This window comes from Prionailurus bengalensis, chromosome B1 (assembly GCF_016509475.1).
Source record: "Prionailurus bengalensis isolate Pbe53 chromosome B1, Fcat_Pben_1.1_paternal_pri, whole genome shotgun sequence".
NCBI lineage: Eukaryota > Metazoa > Chordata > Mammalia > Carnivora > Felidae > Prionailurus > Prionailurus bengalensis.
This window is the reverse complement of record NC_057344.1, coordinates 80983198-80999464: the sequence shown is the minus strand read 5'-3', so window position 1 is coordinate 80999464 and position 16267 is coordinate 80983198. Positions and strand designations below refer to the sequence as shown.

Below are 16267 nucleotides of genomic sequence, written 5' to 3'. Positions count from 1 at the left end.
TGAATTTCTTTGAGCTATGTGGTTATTCCGTTGAAATAAAACAAACTCAAAAAGCAGTGGAAAAAGTAGTACAGTCCTATAAAACATGCAAGAAGTCATTAAAGCACCTCAAAGATGCCAGAGATTCCCCTGTTAGAAACATAGCACTGTAATGCCTACCCTAGTTCAAGTAAGACATTCAAGAGATCCTTGGTCTCGGACACATTAACCAAAGCTCATCAGTTTAATGGACAGGACTCATTTCCCGTGTGAAGACACACAGCAGTGCCAGTGTAGTCACAGAACATCCCAAATGACATCTAAGGAATTTCTGGCAAATGGAAAACACCGGGCAGACCAGAAGCCACACCAGGCCCATGGATCAGATCGAAGATTAAAGGAGCCATCCTAATACAGTATCAGAATTTTTAAAGTTCCACCCCAGAGAAAACTTGAGCACCAGCAGTGCCAAGAATTCTCAGCAGTTCTGAAACCAAATGCCACTGAGATATACTCAGAGGTATTTGATGGATGCCAAATAAATAAGATTCTAATTTTTTAATAGAAACAAAATGATCAGCCAGAATGCAATAACTAAAGCATTTGCATATACTTCAGGTAGGAATATGAAACAGGATAACTTTTCTGAAAAGTAATTTGGGAATATATATCGAGGACTATAATACAATTCGCATTCTTGAACCCCCAAAATGTTATGTCTAGGTACTTGATCTAAGGATATAATAAGTGGTACAAGCATTTATATGCAGAATTGATCACGACAGCATCATCTATTATAGTAAAATCAGGAAACAAGTTAAAAGTCCAAAAACGGATGAATAATTAAATAAATTAAGGTACAACCAGACTGTTATAAGATTAAAAACCATGTTAAAACTGTGTTGACAAGCATGTGGGAACACAAGGTCCTTCCCGACTTAACCAATAGGAATATAAATTGGCACAATCTAAGGACAGCAATCTGGCAACTCATTCCTTCAGTCAACAAATACCGAGAGCCCAGCACTGTTCTAGGTACTTGGAGTATCTGTCACAACTTCCACTGCATGTATCATGTGACTTAGCAATTTCACTTCCAGGAAGTAATCCTTCATATTTTCTCCCAAATGTGGGAACATGGGCAATTTTTAGGTTATCCTTTGCAGCAAAACCTAAATGTCCATAAATAGAGGACTAGTAAAATATAGCATGACACATTCATACAACGGAATGCTTTCCAGCATACAAAAAGAAACAAGGATTTCTCTACGTGTTGATATGAAACAGTCTCCAAGATATGTTTTCTGAGTAAAACAAGACAGGGTGGCAAGCAGTACAAAATACCTCAGCTTGAAGGGGTGCAATACACATATGTTTTACACAGAAACTATTAACTGTGGAAAGATACACAGAAACTATTAACATTAGTTATGTCCACATATCTGATAGAGGGGAGAAAAGAAGACTTCTCATCATGTACACTTTTGTACCGTTTGATTTATGTTCATAAAAGTAAGCAAAATATAAATTTTATTATATATGAAGAAAAATTAAATTAAATTATTAAATTATATAAAAAATTACTATACAGTGTCACATAAGAAAAAAAAGATTATATATGTGTACATGTACATGATACTATGCAAGTATATGTATATATATATATGTATACTTACATATATATAATTTTTTTAAGTATTTCATTTTTAAATATTCTATGTATAAAACATGTTTAGGAAAAAAGGGACCAAAATCACAGAGATGTTAATGCTAGTTATTTCTATTCTTTCTAATCTTTCTACAATAGGTAAATACCAGTTTTATAATCAGAAAAACTTATAAAAAACAAAATTTAGTTTAAAAATACTAGCTGATCTAATATATGACAATTATAAACAACTGCCATTGCCTCAGGACAATGGAACAATAAAGAATCCAGCAAAATGAATCACAAAGACCAACAATGTTGGGTCATGAGAGGCCTCTTAACAACAGGGAAATAATAGGCATGAAGTATCCCTAAGATTTTAAGACTATCACAAAAACCCAGGGTTATATATTTTCTATAACTTCTTCATACAAACATAAAGATAAAATAAGGTAACAAGGAAAAGAAAAAACAAGTAAACACTGTAACATCCAAAATAGTATTACTCCATACATACCCATACAGAGTTTAGGGCCACGTACTCAAATAAATGCCATCATGAATAATTGAAAAGTTGATTCTGCATGACATTTTATTTATTCACATGTAATACAGGTCAAATTCCATTAAAGTAAACTTAAGTAAAGATACTCCAAATATTTATTATACCAGAATTATCACCGACAGTATCGAGAATTGCTTAAAATCAGGCACTCTGAGATGTAGAAATATTTTCATTTACACACCAATTTCCCTTCTAACCCTTATTTGACCTTCATTTCATTCACATTCTGAGAAATCAGCCTCATAGCTCTAGGCTGGAAACAAGCAGCATGAACGTAAAGTTTAGAAGTTGCTATATTTACTTTTAAGGTAATAGAACTTCAAAAAATAATCTGTTTAGGAAAATAAGGAAAGACCTGTATAATCTGCCCTACTCAGGACCCTTTCCAGGCCCTGAGCATCTTGCCCATCTTTGGTTCTATCCCAGTGCCAAACACAGTGCTTTGTAGCCACAGGCACCTCATAGGTATTTGTTTATATGAGATTGATCCTGCCAAAGTCTATTAAGTGACAAATCCTCTGAAACGGTAGCTCCTAATTAGCTAAACATCAAATATATTTCAAATGTGACCTTACTTGACTTGAATACAATAAATTTTCAGAAGACATTTCAACAGATATTTTAAAATCTAGAAATCAACAGTTATAAGACTTAAGATTTAGCATTAAATCTTTTTAGTATTAACACAGAGTTCTTTATGATTTTAATAAATGGGCAAAACAAATTTTAGAATATACATCATTCCATCAATGAATGGGTAATACTACGTGAAATGTTTAATATAAATCAAACTTGAATGGGACCAATGTGAATGCTCTCAAATAAACTCAAGTCAATAATAACTTACTGTCTCCTGCCTGCAAAAACACACTATTCTAATAAGGTTCAAAAATAGTAGTCCCAGCTGAAATAAACTTAAGATTATTAACTAGAAAACAAATAACAACAAGATTGCTACCTGCTAACTTAAAAGCATTGGTTCAGTTGCCCAGGAAATTAGCAGGACTTAGACGGTTTAACACTATACAATGATGCAATCTAAAACATCTTCAACTGAATGGATCTTGAAAATGACTTAATGTAATACTGTGAAAAGGGGCATTGGTGGAAGAAATGGCTTTGATGGCTACTTAGATACCGTGATAAAGCACAGGATCAAGGCATTTTATCATTAGATCCAAATTAGCTGGAATACTCGAAGGTTTCCTAGGTGCTTACAGAAGAATTTGGTCCTTAGAGAAATGCTGATAGCTGTGACGTTCTTCCTTCTTAAACTCCTGCATCCCACAAAGTTGGCTGCTTTACAGAATCACATTAAGCAAGAAGCTAAGGAGTGAGAGAATCAAGTCTCTTGCCAGATTTCTCATGGCATAAGTAACAGCTGTAGCCGTTAAGCAGCCACCAGGGGACATAGTTAGAGCAACGTCCCAAGTAGAGGACTTGGGTAAGGCAGCTGCTCACAAAGGGCATTAGCCAAGACCAGCAGGAAGACCTCCAAAGAATAGTCCAGCACCATAGGGGTAGCAAGTATTTTTCTGTATCACTAGACCCCACATTTGAGAACCAGTAGAATGAAGGTGGTGACAGAAAAAGCCTGTGCCCTGTAAGCACTGATCATAGTCCTTTCATGTCAATGTAATTTGCAAAAACTAGAATTTAACATATTTAGGAAATCTCATCCTATGTCAGTTATTTTCAATAGTAGTGAGACTATTCAGGATTTTTGAGACATAATTTCACAGATACCACACATGGATCCCATCTATCTAAAAATAATGCTCCAATAAAAACATTTATACCAACCAGATAACTACAGAATACATAAATTTACTAAAACCGTATTTTTCCATGTTGCTACTAGGATGGTCCTTGTAACTAAATTTGGTCCTCATTCCAATCACACTTAAAATAAAAAATAAGTAAAGCAAAACATGATGCTAAAACAAAATTTTAACTTATAAAGCTATTTCCAAAAAAAAAAAAAATCCTTGTATAGTAAGATTTCCCTATCTACATAAGAACAAGCATCTTAAAATAACAACTTTAAAAATCCTAAGTAATTTCTTCAAGAGCAAATAGGTATTTTTTCCTATATTTTTCTTCTCCTTTTTTGTTATAAGCCAAAAGAGAATCATAAATTCTATTTATTCCTCTCTTGAATGTTAAAAATGTCTGATTTCTTTAATTCTGGGAGAATTCCATGTTCAGCGACACACTGATCAATAAATAACATTAACTATATATCTTCATGATAAATTGTGACATAGTATGAAAAATCTCAATTTTTTCTTAAAATACTTATTAATATTTAATAAATATACCAGCAAAAAATATACATTAAAAATACAAATTGGTGGGGCGCCTGGGTGGTTCCGTCAGTTAAGCCTCCAACTTTGGCTCAGGTCATAATCTCACTGTTGGTGGGTTCAAGCCATGCATCAGGCTCTGTGCTGACAGCTCAGAGCCTGGAGCCTGCTTCGGATTCTGTGTCTCCTTCTCTCTCTCTGCCCCTCCCCTGCTCATGCTCTGTCTCTCTCTGTCTCTCAATAATAAATACATGTTACAAAAAAATTGTTTTAAATACAAATTGGTTAAAAGTTGTAACAGGCATCACTTGAGCAGCATGAGTCCTGAGAACAAAAGTTATGGAAACCCAACTAAACATCAACTCAAATGTGCCACAGCAGTCACCATCATATTGACCACCATAATCTGAGGAAGACCTCAAGTGGATGCTTCATTCAGTGCAGTTGCTGTATTAAAAACATACCCATTATAACCACACCCTCAGGGTCCATGTTGTTCAACTACAAAATTTCTCTAATAGGTAGGTTCAAAACACAAGTCCTTTGCTGAAGTCATCTTCTATTGTAGTGAAGCTTTTGGACCATAGTTACATACATCTTTACAAAAGGATTCTGAAATTTCAAAATAATAAGCAAAAACTAAATTTTTCTCCCTGCTTTTGATATGCCCCATAGGTGACAGTACCTCTGTTTTTAATGATAGTCCACTGTTAAAGAATATTGTTGCAACAGCAATGTAGGAGACCGTTATTTCTGGCTTCAGTGGTCCTAAAGAGAGAGAAACAAGTTACTGTTAGATAAGAATTTCCAGTAGATAACTTGGTATGAAAGAAGAATCCATTGAGGGAGGGCAAATAGTACTTCAAATCTTAGTGTTACCCTTACTATACTACTGTTCTGAAGAGTTAAGTATTTGCTGTGATGCAGTCTAGCTCCAAAAGAGATTTTCCAGAAGGCAAGGACCATGGCTATCCAGTTCAGCACAGTATCCTCAGACCAGCAGAATAAAAATAAACTGCTCTCATACAGGAGAGCAAATAGGCAACATCCTTCAGTATGACGTCTAATTGTATCTACCACAGTATCAGTGCTTATACAACAATCAAAATTCCCCAAACTAGGAAAAAAAAAAAAAGAGAGAGAGAGAGAGAGAAAGAGAGAATCAACGGAAGAAGCTCCCTTCTGTTTAGTAAATATTATTTTATTCCTTCTAGGATACCAGAAATAAAAACCTATATTCACGCATACATTCAGTTCAGCCCACGGGTAGTCATTCTACAAAGATGTACTGAGCATTCACTATGTGAATGAAATAATACATACAGAGTAATACAGTAGTAACAATATGTTAAGTTTGCAATTATTATTACACTGTGCCAGGCCCTGGCTATACTGCTGTGAACCAACAGGCCTAATCTTTGCCCTCTGGAAAATCCTCTCTGGAGTTAGGCTGGCATCACCCCAAATGTGTTAACACTATGAGGACAACAGCAGCAACCCTAACTAATATTTACTTCATTTTGTCACCTGTATACAACTCTCTTGAAGACCTAATATATTAGCCAAAGAACAACATGCTTTATATATATATATATATATATATATATATATATATATATATGAAGTTTATTGTCAAATTGCTTTCCATACAACAGCCAGTGCTCAACCCAAAAGGTGCCCTCCTCAATACCCATCACCCACCCTCCCCTCCCTCCCACCCCCCATCAATCCTCAGTTTGTTCTCAGTTTTTAACAGTCTCTTATGCTTTGGCTCTCTCCCACTCTAACCTCTTTTTTTTTTTTTTCTTCCCCTCCCCCATGGGTTTCTGTTAAGTTTCTCAGGATCCACATAAGAGTGAAACCATATGGTATCTGTCTTTCTCAGTATGACTTATTTCACTTAGCATCACACTCTCCAGTTCCATCCATGTTGCTACAAAGGGCCATATTTCATTCTTTCTCACTGCCACGTAGTACTCCATTGTGTATATAAACCACAATTTCTTTATCCATTCATCAGTTGATGGACATTTAGGCTCTTTCCATAATTTGGCTATTGTTGAGAGTGCTGCTATAAACATTGGGGTACAAGTGCCCCTATGCATCAGTACTCTTGTATCCCTTGGGTAAATTCCTAGCAGTGCTATTGCTGTGTCATAGGGTAGGTCTATTTTTAATTTTTTGAGGAACCTGCACACTGTTTTCCAGAGTGGCTGCATCAGTTTGCATTCCCACCAACAGTGCAAGAGGGTTCCCGTTTCTCCACATCCTCTCCAGCATCTATAGTCTCCTGATTTATTCATTTTGGCTACTCTGACTGGCATAAGGTGATATCTGAATGTGGTTTTGATTTGTATTTCCCTGGTGAGGAGCGACGCTGAGCATCTTTTCATGTGCCTGTTGGCCATCCGGATGTCTTCTTTAAAGAAGTGTCTATTCATGTTTTCTGCCCATTTCTTCACTGGGTTATTTGTTTTTCGGGTGTGGAGTTTGGTGAGCTCTTTATAGATTTTGGATACTAGCCCTTTGTCCGATATGTCATTTGCAAATATCTTTTCCCATTCCGTTGGTTGCCTTTTAGTTTTGTTGGTTGTTTCCTTTGCTGTGCAGAAGCTTTTTATCTTCGTAAGGTCCCAGTAGTTCATTTTTGCTTTTGATTCCCTTGCCTTTGGGGATGTGTCAAGTAAGAAATTGCTACGGCTGAGGTCAGAGAGGTCTTTTCCTGCTTTCTCCTCTAGGGTTTTGATAGTTTCCTGTCTCACATTCAGGTCCTTTATCCATTTTGAGTTTATTTTTGTGAATGGTGTGAGAAAGTGGTCTAGTTTCAATCTTCTGCATGTTTCTGTCCAGTTCTCCCAGCACCATAAGAACAACATGCTTTTAAAAGATGTAGTTCTGAGAAAATGCCATTTTGTACTTATATACCAGTGGTTCTCCAGCAGGAGCAATTTTGCCTCCTATAGACATTTGGCAATGTTTGGAAACTCTTTTTTGGTGTTATAATTCAGCAAGTGGGGGGGTGTTACTGGCATCTAGTAGACAGAGATCAGGAATTCTGCTAAACAACCCGGAAAGCACAGACAGGACAGCCCTCCCAACACCAAAGAATTACCATGTCCAAAATGTCAATAGTGCTGAGGTTGAGAAACACTGGCATATGCCAACATGATCATCTGATATTTGACATTCTATTCAGCCCTCTCGTGCTGAGCTGAATAGTGTCCTCCAAAATCCATGTCCCCCAGAACTGACGAATGTGACCTTATTTGGAAATTGGTTCCTTGCAGATGCAATCAAATCAAGATGGGGTCTTACTGGATTAAGGTGGACCCTAATCCAATGACTGGTATTCTTACAAGTATAGGTAAGTATGAAGACACAGAAAGATGGCCATGTGTAGACTGAGGCAAAGCCTGGAATTGTATTACCATAAGCCAAGAAACACCAAAGACAATTGGCAACCAGCCCAAGGCAGAAGCCAGGAAGGATTCTTCCCTAGATCTTCAGTGGGAGCGTGGCCCTTAGCTTCAGAATTCTAGCCTCTAGAATAATTTCTGGAAAATAAATTTCTGTTATTGGAAACCACCCAGTTTGTGTTTCTGGTGTGGCAGCACAGAAAACTAATACACTCCCTTAAGCAAAATAACAGGACCACATTCATGGCTCTTCCATTCCCTGTAGCCCTCCACCATACCCACAGATACTGCTCAATAAGTAAGACCAAGCTCGGGAACAATCACCATTCAGTCAACAAATGCTTACTAAGCATCTACTATATTTTAGGCATTTGTAGTATCTCAATGAACAAAAAGAAACAAAGATCTCCTCAAACATGGCAACAAATTCTTATATATACGTGCTATTTACACAAATTATTTTGTTGAGATCTGAGAAAAGGGAGCAAAAGGAAGAAGGCAAGAGCAAAAGGCATTACATTTCAGGGCAGTAAAAGTGCTCCAAAACTTAAAAAGAGGTGCATTTTTTATACTTGTGAGTGAATCTGTCTCTGCAGCTCACACTTAGAAATAATATTTCCTCTACAACTGAGGAAGATGATTCAGGAACAGATTTTAAAGTCAAGGAATCCAGCTTGTTTTGGAAGTAAACGTCTTCCAAGAATTTTAAATACCTTGTTTGTTCATTTGTTTCTTTGAACTCATTTTTATTTTCCTCCAATTTCCTGCTTTTTATGAGACCCTATTCTTATCAAGTACACCTCTGCCCACAGCGGTACCCCAAAATTTCTATAAAGGATGGGTTAAAATTAGCAATGTGGTTGTAAGGTAGAGCCAGGGAATGTGGCCAAAGATGTATCTCCACAGCAAGCGCATGGCATTTATTTAGATTGCATGTTTCTTTGGGGCAGCTACAGCATCTGCTTTAGTTGGCCAACAATTATATGTTTTAAGAAGCCAACCCTTCCCACATTCCATGCATACATACATAAATACACATGATAACTATGAACTACTTGGCACGATTCCAGGTTTTTAATGTTTTAAAGCTTAGAGATGGGGTACATTGTCTTTTATATTAGATGCACATCTAAACAACTTTAAGCCATGGAAGAACATGGTGAGGACATTTCATGGCTTCCTACAATGTACGTTTTATTTTATTTATTTTTTTTAAATTTTTTTTAATGTTTATTTATTTCTGAGACAGAGAGAGACAGAGCATGAGTGGGGGAGGGACAGAGAGGGAGGGAGACACAGAATCAGAAGCAGGTTCCAGGCTCTGAGCTGTCAGCACAGAGCCCGATGCGGGGCTTGAACTCACAAACCGTGAGATCATTACCTGAACCACCCAGGTGCCCCAACAATGTATGTTTTAAAAGGGAAGAAGGAATTAATTCTGATTTGGAGATATCTAAAGCCCCTTTGAGATGTGATCAACTATCAAATTGCCCAAATTGGGAATGGAAACCTAGAAGTCACACAGGGCTGAAATAAACATTTGGTAAATATTTGCACAGAGGTGAGAGTTGAGACTACATATAAAAATGAGATATGAAAAAAAAAGAGATTTGGCGCCTCTCCAAGACAATGATTACATCCTCCAAGTCACCAAAATAGATCTGAATAAGACCTGGATCTTCAGGTGGCTATAAAGTTCAAAGTAGAAATACAAGTTTTAACTTTTCCTTTAAATAAAAAAAAAAAAAAATGTTGATCAGTAAAAATAGGATAGGAGAGCAAAATCAGGAGAAAAATTACCCAGAAAAACAAGGTAATTTTGGGGCTCCTCAAATCCATGCTTTTAAAGGGGGGGGGGGAGATAAAAGAAAATGATTTGGAATGCTTAAGAATGCAAGGAACTATTACCATTTTATAAAATCTACTCATCACCAAATACATTTCATTTATAAACCTATAATCTAAGATATTCATGCTGACACACTTAAGCTTTAACATGTTTCTGCTTATGTTTTTTAATGGAAAAACGAAGCAGTTTCCTTTTAGGATTTATGTCTTATTAATGTCAATAATCTAAATTAAGATGCAAGTAGAACTGAGAAACTTACTCTGTACTTCCAAAGAAGTAAACCTTTCTCTTCCTGAGAATGAATAGCACAGTGTTACTCTGGTCAACTCAAAGGTGTGCATAGCTCAGCACTTCCCTGGGTTGCACTGGAACAGATTATCAGCACCTCAAAATCTGCACATTTACATTTACCCTGGCTCTTTATTTTCAACTTTCTTCTACATATTTAAAAATGAAGGGGCGCCTGGGTGGCTCAGTCAGTTGAGCATCCAACTTCAGCTCAGGTCACGATCTCACGGGTTGGTGAGTTCAAGCCCCGCATCAGGCTCTGTGCTGACAGCTCAGAGCCTGGAGCCTGCTTGGATTCTGTGTCTCCCTCTCTCTGCCCCGTCCCTGCTCATGCTCTGTCTCTCTCTGTCTCTCAAAGATGAATAAATGTTAACAAAAAAAATTTTTTTAATAAAATAAAAATGAAATGTACCTGAGTAAAAAGAACAGTGAACTAAGAATTAAATTTTCGAGGCTAGTACATGTTATACTTTTTCTCATTTGGAAAGTCATTCAATGTCTCTAATTTTAGGGTTTCCACTACCTATAAATTTCCTGCAATATACAACTCACCTATTGGCTATACAGATTGTTTTCAAAGGGAGGTCAGAACACAGGTATGATATGTTAAGTGTAGAAATAGTGCATTTACATATAAAGAGTACAGTCGTTCAAGTATTGATCCAGGTAAAGATGAAGCAAACATCTTAAGTTTAAGACTACCAAAACTTTTCCTATTTAAAAGAATATCTAGAAAACCGTTCTACTGAAAATTGTTCAGGGGCGCCTGGGTGGCTCAGTCAGTTAAGCATCCAACTCTTGGTGTCGGCTCAGGTCATGATCTCAGGGCTTCGTGGGTTGGAGCCCTGCACTGGGCTCTGTGCTGAAGATGTGGAGCCTGCTTGGGATTCTGTCTCCCTCACTTTCTCTCTCTCTCTCTCTCTCTCTCTTTCTCTCTTGCTGCCCCTCCCTGACTCGTGCTGTCTCTGTCTCAAAATAAATAAACTATTTTATTAAACAAAAAAAAAACTGTTCAGTCAGTATGAAAGCACTAAAAATCACATCCCTGGGGCACCTGGGTGGCTCAGTCAGTTGAGCTTCCGACTTTGGCTCAGGTCATGATCTCGCAGTTTGTAAGTTCGAGCCCTGCGACAGTCTCTGTGCTGACAGCTCAGAGCCTGGAGCCTACTTCGGATTCTGTGTCTCCTTCTCTCTCTGCCCATCCCCTGCTTGTTCTCTGTCTCTTAAAAATAAATATATAAGTGTAAAAAAAAATTTTTTTTAACAAAAATCACATCCCCAAGTGTACACAGCACATAAATGGAACCTTTGACTAAAAATTACAAGTACAAAGAGGCATTTTAGACCATTACAAAGAGCAAGATGCAATAGAAACATTTTCAGCAACCATTCCTCTCCTTGTTCCTAGATTTTTGTTGTTTTAAGTTGTGAAGCGAAAATGTTATTTGGTACTATTTGGAGGTTTATTTTTATTTAAGAGATTTCACAGGTGGGAAGGTCAATTAAAAGCTCAACAGAATTATCAAGAACTTAGCCTGATAGCCTATATAAGAAATCCCAAGAGGCCTGGGTGGCTCCGTCAGTTGAGTGTCTGACTCTTGATTTGGCTTCAGGTCATGATCCCAGGATTGTGGAATCTAGCCCCACTTCGGGCTCCCCACTGAACATGGAACCTGGTTAAGATTCTCTCTCTCTCTCCCTTGGCCCCTCTCCCTTGCTCACGCTGTCTCTCTAAAATAAAATTTAAAAAAAGAAAGAAAGAAAGAAATCCTAAGCAATCATTTGTTTTACTTTTTGGAAAAAGTAACTTTTATACATGGACAGTTATCAAATCATCTGAGTACACTGTTATTTCACTTTTGCTGATTCTGCTCTGCGTTTTTAGGCTAAAACTTAAGGCATGGAAAATATCTTTATTGCATAGAACCCTTCTTTACAATAGTTATTCATTTTAAATTATTTTTTGCCAAGAAAATGTGTATGGATTTTGCAACTAGTATGAAATAAAGGGAGAGCCCTGATGTCCAGTGCCTCTTCCTTGAGCACTGACCTCAGGCCTCAGTATCTTCATCAACTGTAAAAGTAGCATGTTAGTTTAAAATACTTAAAGGTTCCTTTTAGTTCTTAACATTCTACTCTTTTTTTTGTTTATTTTTTTAATTTTGAAAGGGGAGGGGGGAGGGGGAGGGGGGAAGGAAGGAAGGGGCAGCGAGAGAGGGAGACAGAATCCCAAGCAGGCCCTGCACCGACAGCTCTCAGCCCAGAGCTCCACACAAGGCTCACCAACTGGTGAGACCATGACCTGAGCCAAAATCAAGAGTGGGACACTCAACCAACTGAGCCACCCAGGCACCCCTTAACATTCTACTCTTATAATTAATTAAAGAAATGAATTATCCTGGATTAATGGCACAAGTACCGGCAAAAATGGGAAGCATTTCTAAGATACAATAATACACCAAAACTTCAAGAAGCAGAGTCAGAAGGAACAAACAAGATTATAGAATCCATCTTGCACACACCACTTCGAAGAAGCCCTAAGGAAATGATTCCGTGTTCAATAACCCTTCTTCTCACAGCATCCTTGGAATATAAGATAAAACGTATTTTACCTAACCTAGCGTCTGCAGATTTAAAACTTGAAGATAATATATCACCTGTAATTACACCTTAAAAATGAGCAAATAATAGATCTAACACCATAAAATAGAAAGTGTGCTACTGAAGCTAGTTAAGTGTGCATTCCAGATCACCACAAAGACACCCTAACTTGAATTCTGCCTATCCAGCTAGTTCCAGGGACAGAGGGTACTCATTTGACAGAACTTGAAATACCAGCATTCACAAGTTTGCCAAAAGCTCCCGGAGAAGCTAGGTCAAAGATCTTCCGAAGAAGAAACCATGATGAATATCAGTTTTATTCTCAGTTACATATTCTACACATTTTGTACTAAGTTGAATATAGAAAGAAAAAAAAATACACAAAAAAGTTTTAATCCTCACAGTCTTTGTTCAAAAAATTCCTTTTAAAATGTTCCCTGAAGCTCCTTCTAAATGGAGAAATTGAGGGTGGATGCTTGAATGAACCACTGTTCTAATGAGAGATATTTCACTCCCTTTCATCATGTTTTAACAAAAAGGTACATATAACTTCAAATATCCTTCTGAGCACTTCCTAAAAAATTGTGTGCTCACTTCGGTCCTTATTTGTCCCTGTTGTATGACTGACCGTATTAAAACTGTCAATAAAGGTGAAAGGTGACAAGGTCAAAAAGACAATGAATTGGAGAAATTCAATTAATGTTTATGAAGAAGACATGAGTGTGTAAGGGTGAAACCGCAGGGAGGAGAATAAAAGACGAATGATATTTCCACCAATGCCTACCCCCACATTACATGGCTCCTACTATTCAGAGATCTGAGTATGATTTTAGCCTGCCTACACTTCCTTGCCAAAATACACACTGCACATAGTCTAACACTGCCTGTATCTGTTAGAGTACTAGCAACTGAGTCCGGGCAGCACACGGAAGTAGTGTCCTGTAAGAAAAAAGTGCAACGTGTCAGTCGGCTTGGGAGTTTCTGGAGCGGTGGCAATTGCAGCAAGTCATCATTCTGCAACATGTGGGCCACGAAGTCTGAGTCGGAGAATGAAAGGGTGTCCCTTTTTCTTCCCCCACCTCCCCCCCACCTTTTTTTTTTTTTTAAACATGGGGCGGGTAAGGAGGAGGGATCCGGAAATAGACAAGGTAATGGTGGCCACTCCAAGATAGATAAGGAACTCCTGGCAACCTAGCGTCCCTTGGGATAGGATGCTACTATGAAGGCAAGAGGAGTTAAGTTTCATTCTCGGTAACCTCACTCCCTAACACTAAGGATACTCATAGATTGTTCGCGGAAAAGGTAACTTGCGTTCAAATTCATTTGCCCCATTCCTAGCTACAGTCTCCAAGGCTGACAAATTAAAACAGCAGCAGAATGGGCCAAAGGACACCCTGAGCTGGTCAGTGCCCTTGAGAGAAGCAGACACTTCCCAATTACGGTTTCCCCTCCTTTCCAAGACTCGAAAATTAGTTCTGAAGTGAGAATCGCGATGGAGCGTTCAGAGGTGCAGCACTTACCCCCATTCACCCCTATGGACGGCTCCAGTTTAGCTCCGGCGATCGCCAGCACTATTCCAATCATGAACCATTCTTTCCTCATTCTCTCCAGCAGCCTCATGTTTGTTAGGGTGGGTGGGTTTTGTTTATTTGTTTGGCTTTTTTTCTTTTTAAGCTACGATCGCTTAATCCCCGAGGCGTCTCCACACTTTCCACGGTCCCTCCAGACATGCAGCAGAGCAAGTCAAATTGCCACTTGTAAACTAAAGACCTGGGGGTTGCTCCGGCGGCTTTGAGGAGGGCTGGGAGTAGTAGTATCCAGTGACAGGAAAGTCTCACTGAGCGCCGCCATCACTACCACGCGCCTCATAATAGACGCGCACATTACCACGGCAGCTCTGGCCGACGCTCCCAAGTGCAAATGCTCTGAAGCGAACACTTGGGCCGGGTCGGCCAGCGTAGGCGATCGTATAAGGGAAGCTGGCTGCCCGGTAGGGCTGACAGACTCGCTTAACTCCAGGACCTGCAGAACCTTAGGAATGACTGGTACAGAGAGAGACGTTAGGTTTCACAGCCACTTAGCCTTATCGAGCGTCTCGCTCCGACGAGACTTTAGGCACAGATTCCTACTCTCCTGGAACACATCCACGGAGAAACTTCCTTTTGCTTTGCCATGAGCCTACGGGAAGGGCTAGCGTGAGTTCTCATTCAGCAGCTGCGGCGGCGGAGTGCTGGGTGGTTTTTGGGGGGTGCGCTTCTTCGGGGCATTACGGCTCTTCCCCGACGCCGCGTTGACGTGTGCGCCGGGGGAAGGGGAGGCCACTCTGAGTCTTCAGGTTCTTGGCTGGAGCTCCGGGAGTTAGAGGCGCTCCGAGCTCTGGTCGGAAACGCGGCTCCCTCTTTGGGAGAGCTTTAGCCCAGAGGACGGGTTGAAAATTGGGCGCGTCGAGCCGACGCCCAAGTCTGCAGGACCCTTGCCTTCCAGCATCCGCGACATCCCTGGAGGGCGGGCGGGACCCACCAGGCCAGTCGCCTGTGGGACGCTCGGCCCGAGCCCCCTGGCCCACACCGCCCCCCCCCCTCCACCCCCGTAGCGGAGAGGGAGGTCTGCAAGGTTCGTCCCCTCTCGGGCGCTGGGGACCAGATCTTCCTTGGGGGGCACTGGTGAGTGCTCAAGCTCCCTTCCTGCGAAGCTAAGAGGAAAGTGAGGTCTGAGCAAGGGAGTCTGGAGGGTGCGCGAGTGCAGGGGCTTGCTTGACTCTCAGGGCTTGCCTACCCAAACAGCAAGACACGCGTGGGAAGGGGATCAAAGGCCTCAAGGCAAGAATGGTGAGGAGCCGAATTGAGGGGAGCTCCTGACCTTTTCCATTGGCCCTCGTGCTGTATTCTCTGCTTCCCCCCGTTTCTCCCTTGAGGTGTGTTCTGGCAACCAGTGACATTGATCGTTTCATGGATGGACTTTTCCTTCTAGACCCAGCAGGAGCTTCTACTGCTCCCCAACATGCACCTAAATAAATGGCCAAATAAAATACTATCTAACATTTCGAAGTAGTGTGGTGTCTGATGCTTACTTAAATGGGTAACTACGGAACCTCGGGTTTGGAAGAGACTTCTAGGATTGTTCAGTGATGCCGGACTTTGATTCTGAATTTATTCAGAGATTGAAAGAGACTCATATTGTAATTTCATCTACTTGTTTAGCTCTATCTGATGACATGACTTGCTATCCAAAAACGAAGCCAGTTTTTGCAGTTATGCTACCAGTTGTAGGTTACACAGTGTGGAGTGTCATCTAATTATACATCAGGCAGAATGGCAAGAAGTGAAACTCAAGATAAAAAGAACTTAATAGGGAGACACAGATGACATTAAACAACTTAACTTGAAAACAGAAAAGAAAGCACATGAGATGTGATAAAATCTGATGCTCATTATCAGGCAGTCACCAGATAAGTGGAGATGAAAGATAGTTTACAACATAATTATTTGCTTAGAGTAATTTACTAGGTTAAAGAGTCCTGCCTATATTTCAGTCTTTGAAGGTATGATCTTGTATTTAAAAAAAGTCATTAAGCATTATGCTTACAGAAAATTGGGCCAGTTTAATTTTATCACT

At 39.5% G+C, this 16267-nt stretch overlaps 1 protein-coding gene across 3 annotated transcripts in view; it reads right to left on the bottom strand.

The window, feature by feature from the left end:
• The window catches only part of SLC10A7 (solute carrier family 10 member 7), a 253210-nt gene extending 238695 nt beyond the window's left edge, over window positions 1-14515 (bottom strand). For 2 of the 3 annotated variants that reach the window (XM_043567909.1, XM_043567917.1), the window contains exons 1-2: window positions 14173-14510; window positions 5184-5266 (exon numbers count right to left, since the gene is read on the bottom strand). In XM_043567909.1, coding sequence (XP_043423844.1) covers window positions 5184-5266; window positions 14173-14272 — 183 coding nt within the window. In that variant the 5' untranslated portion in view covers window positions 14273-14510. Of the gene's footprint in view, window positions 1-5183; window positions 5267-14172 lie in introns of all 3 variants that reach the window. The other variant, XM_043567925.1, reaches the window with a different exon arrangement.
• Window positions 14516-16267: the final 1752 nt, after the last annotated feature.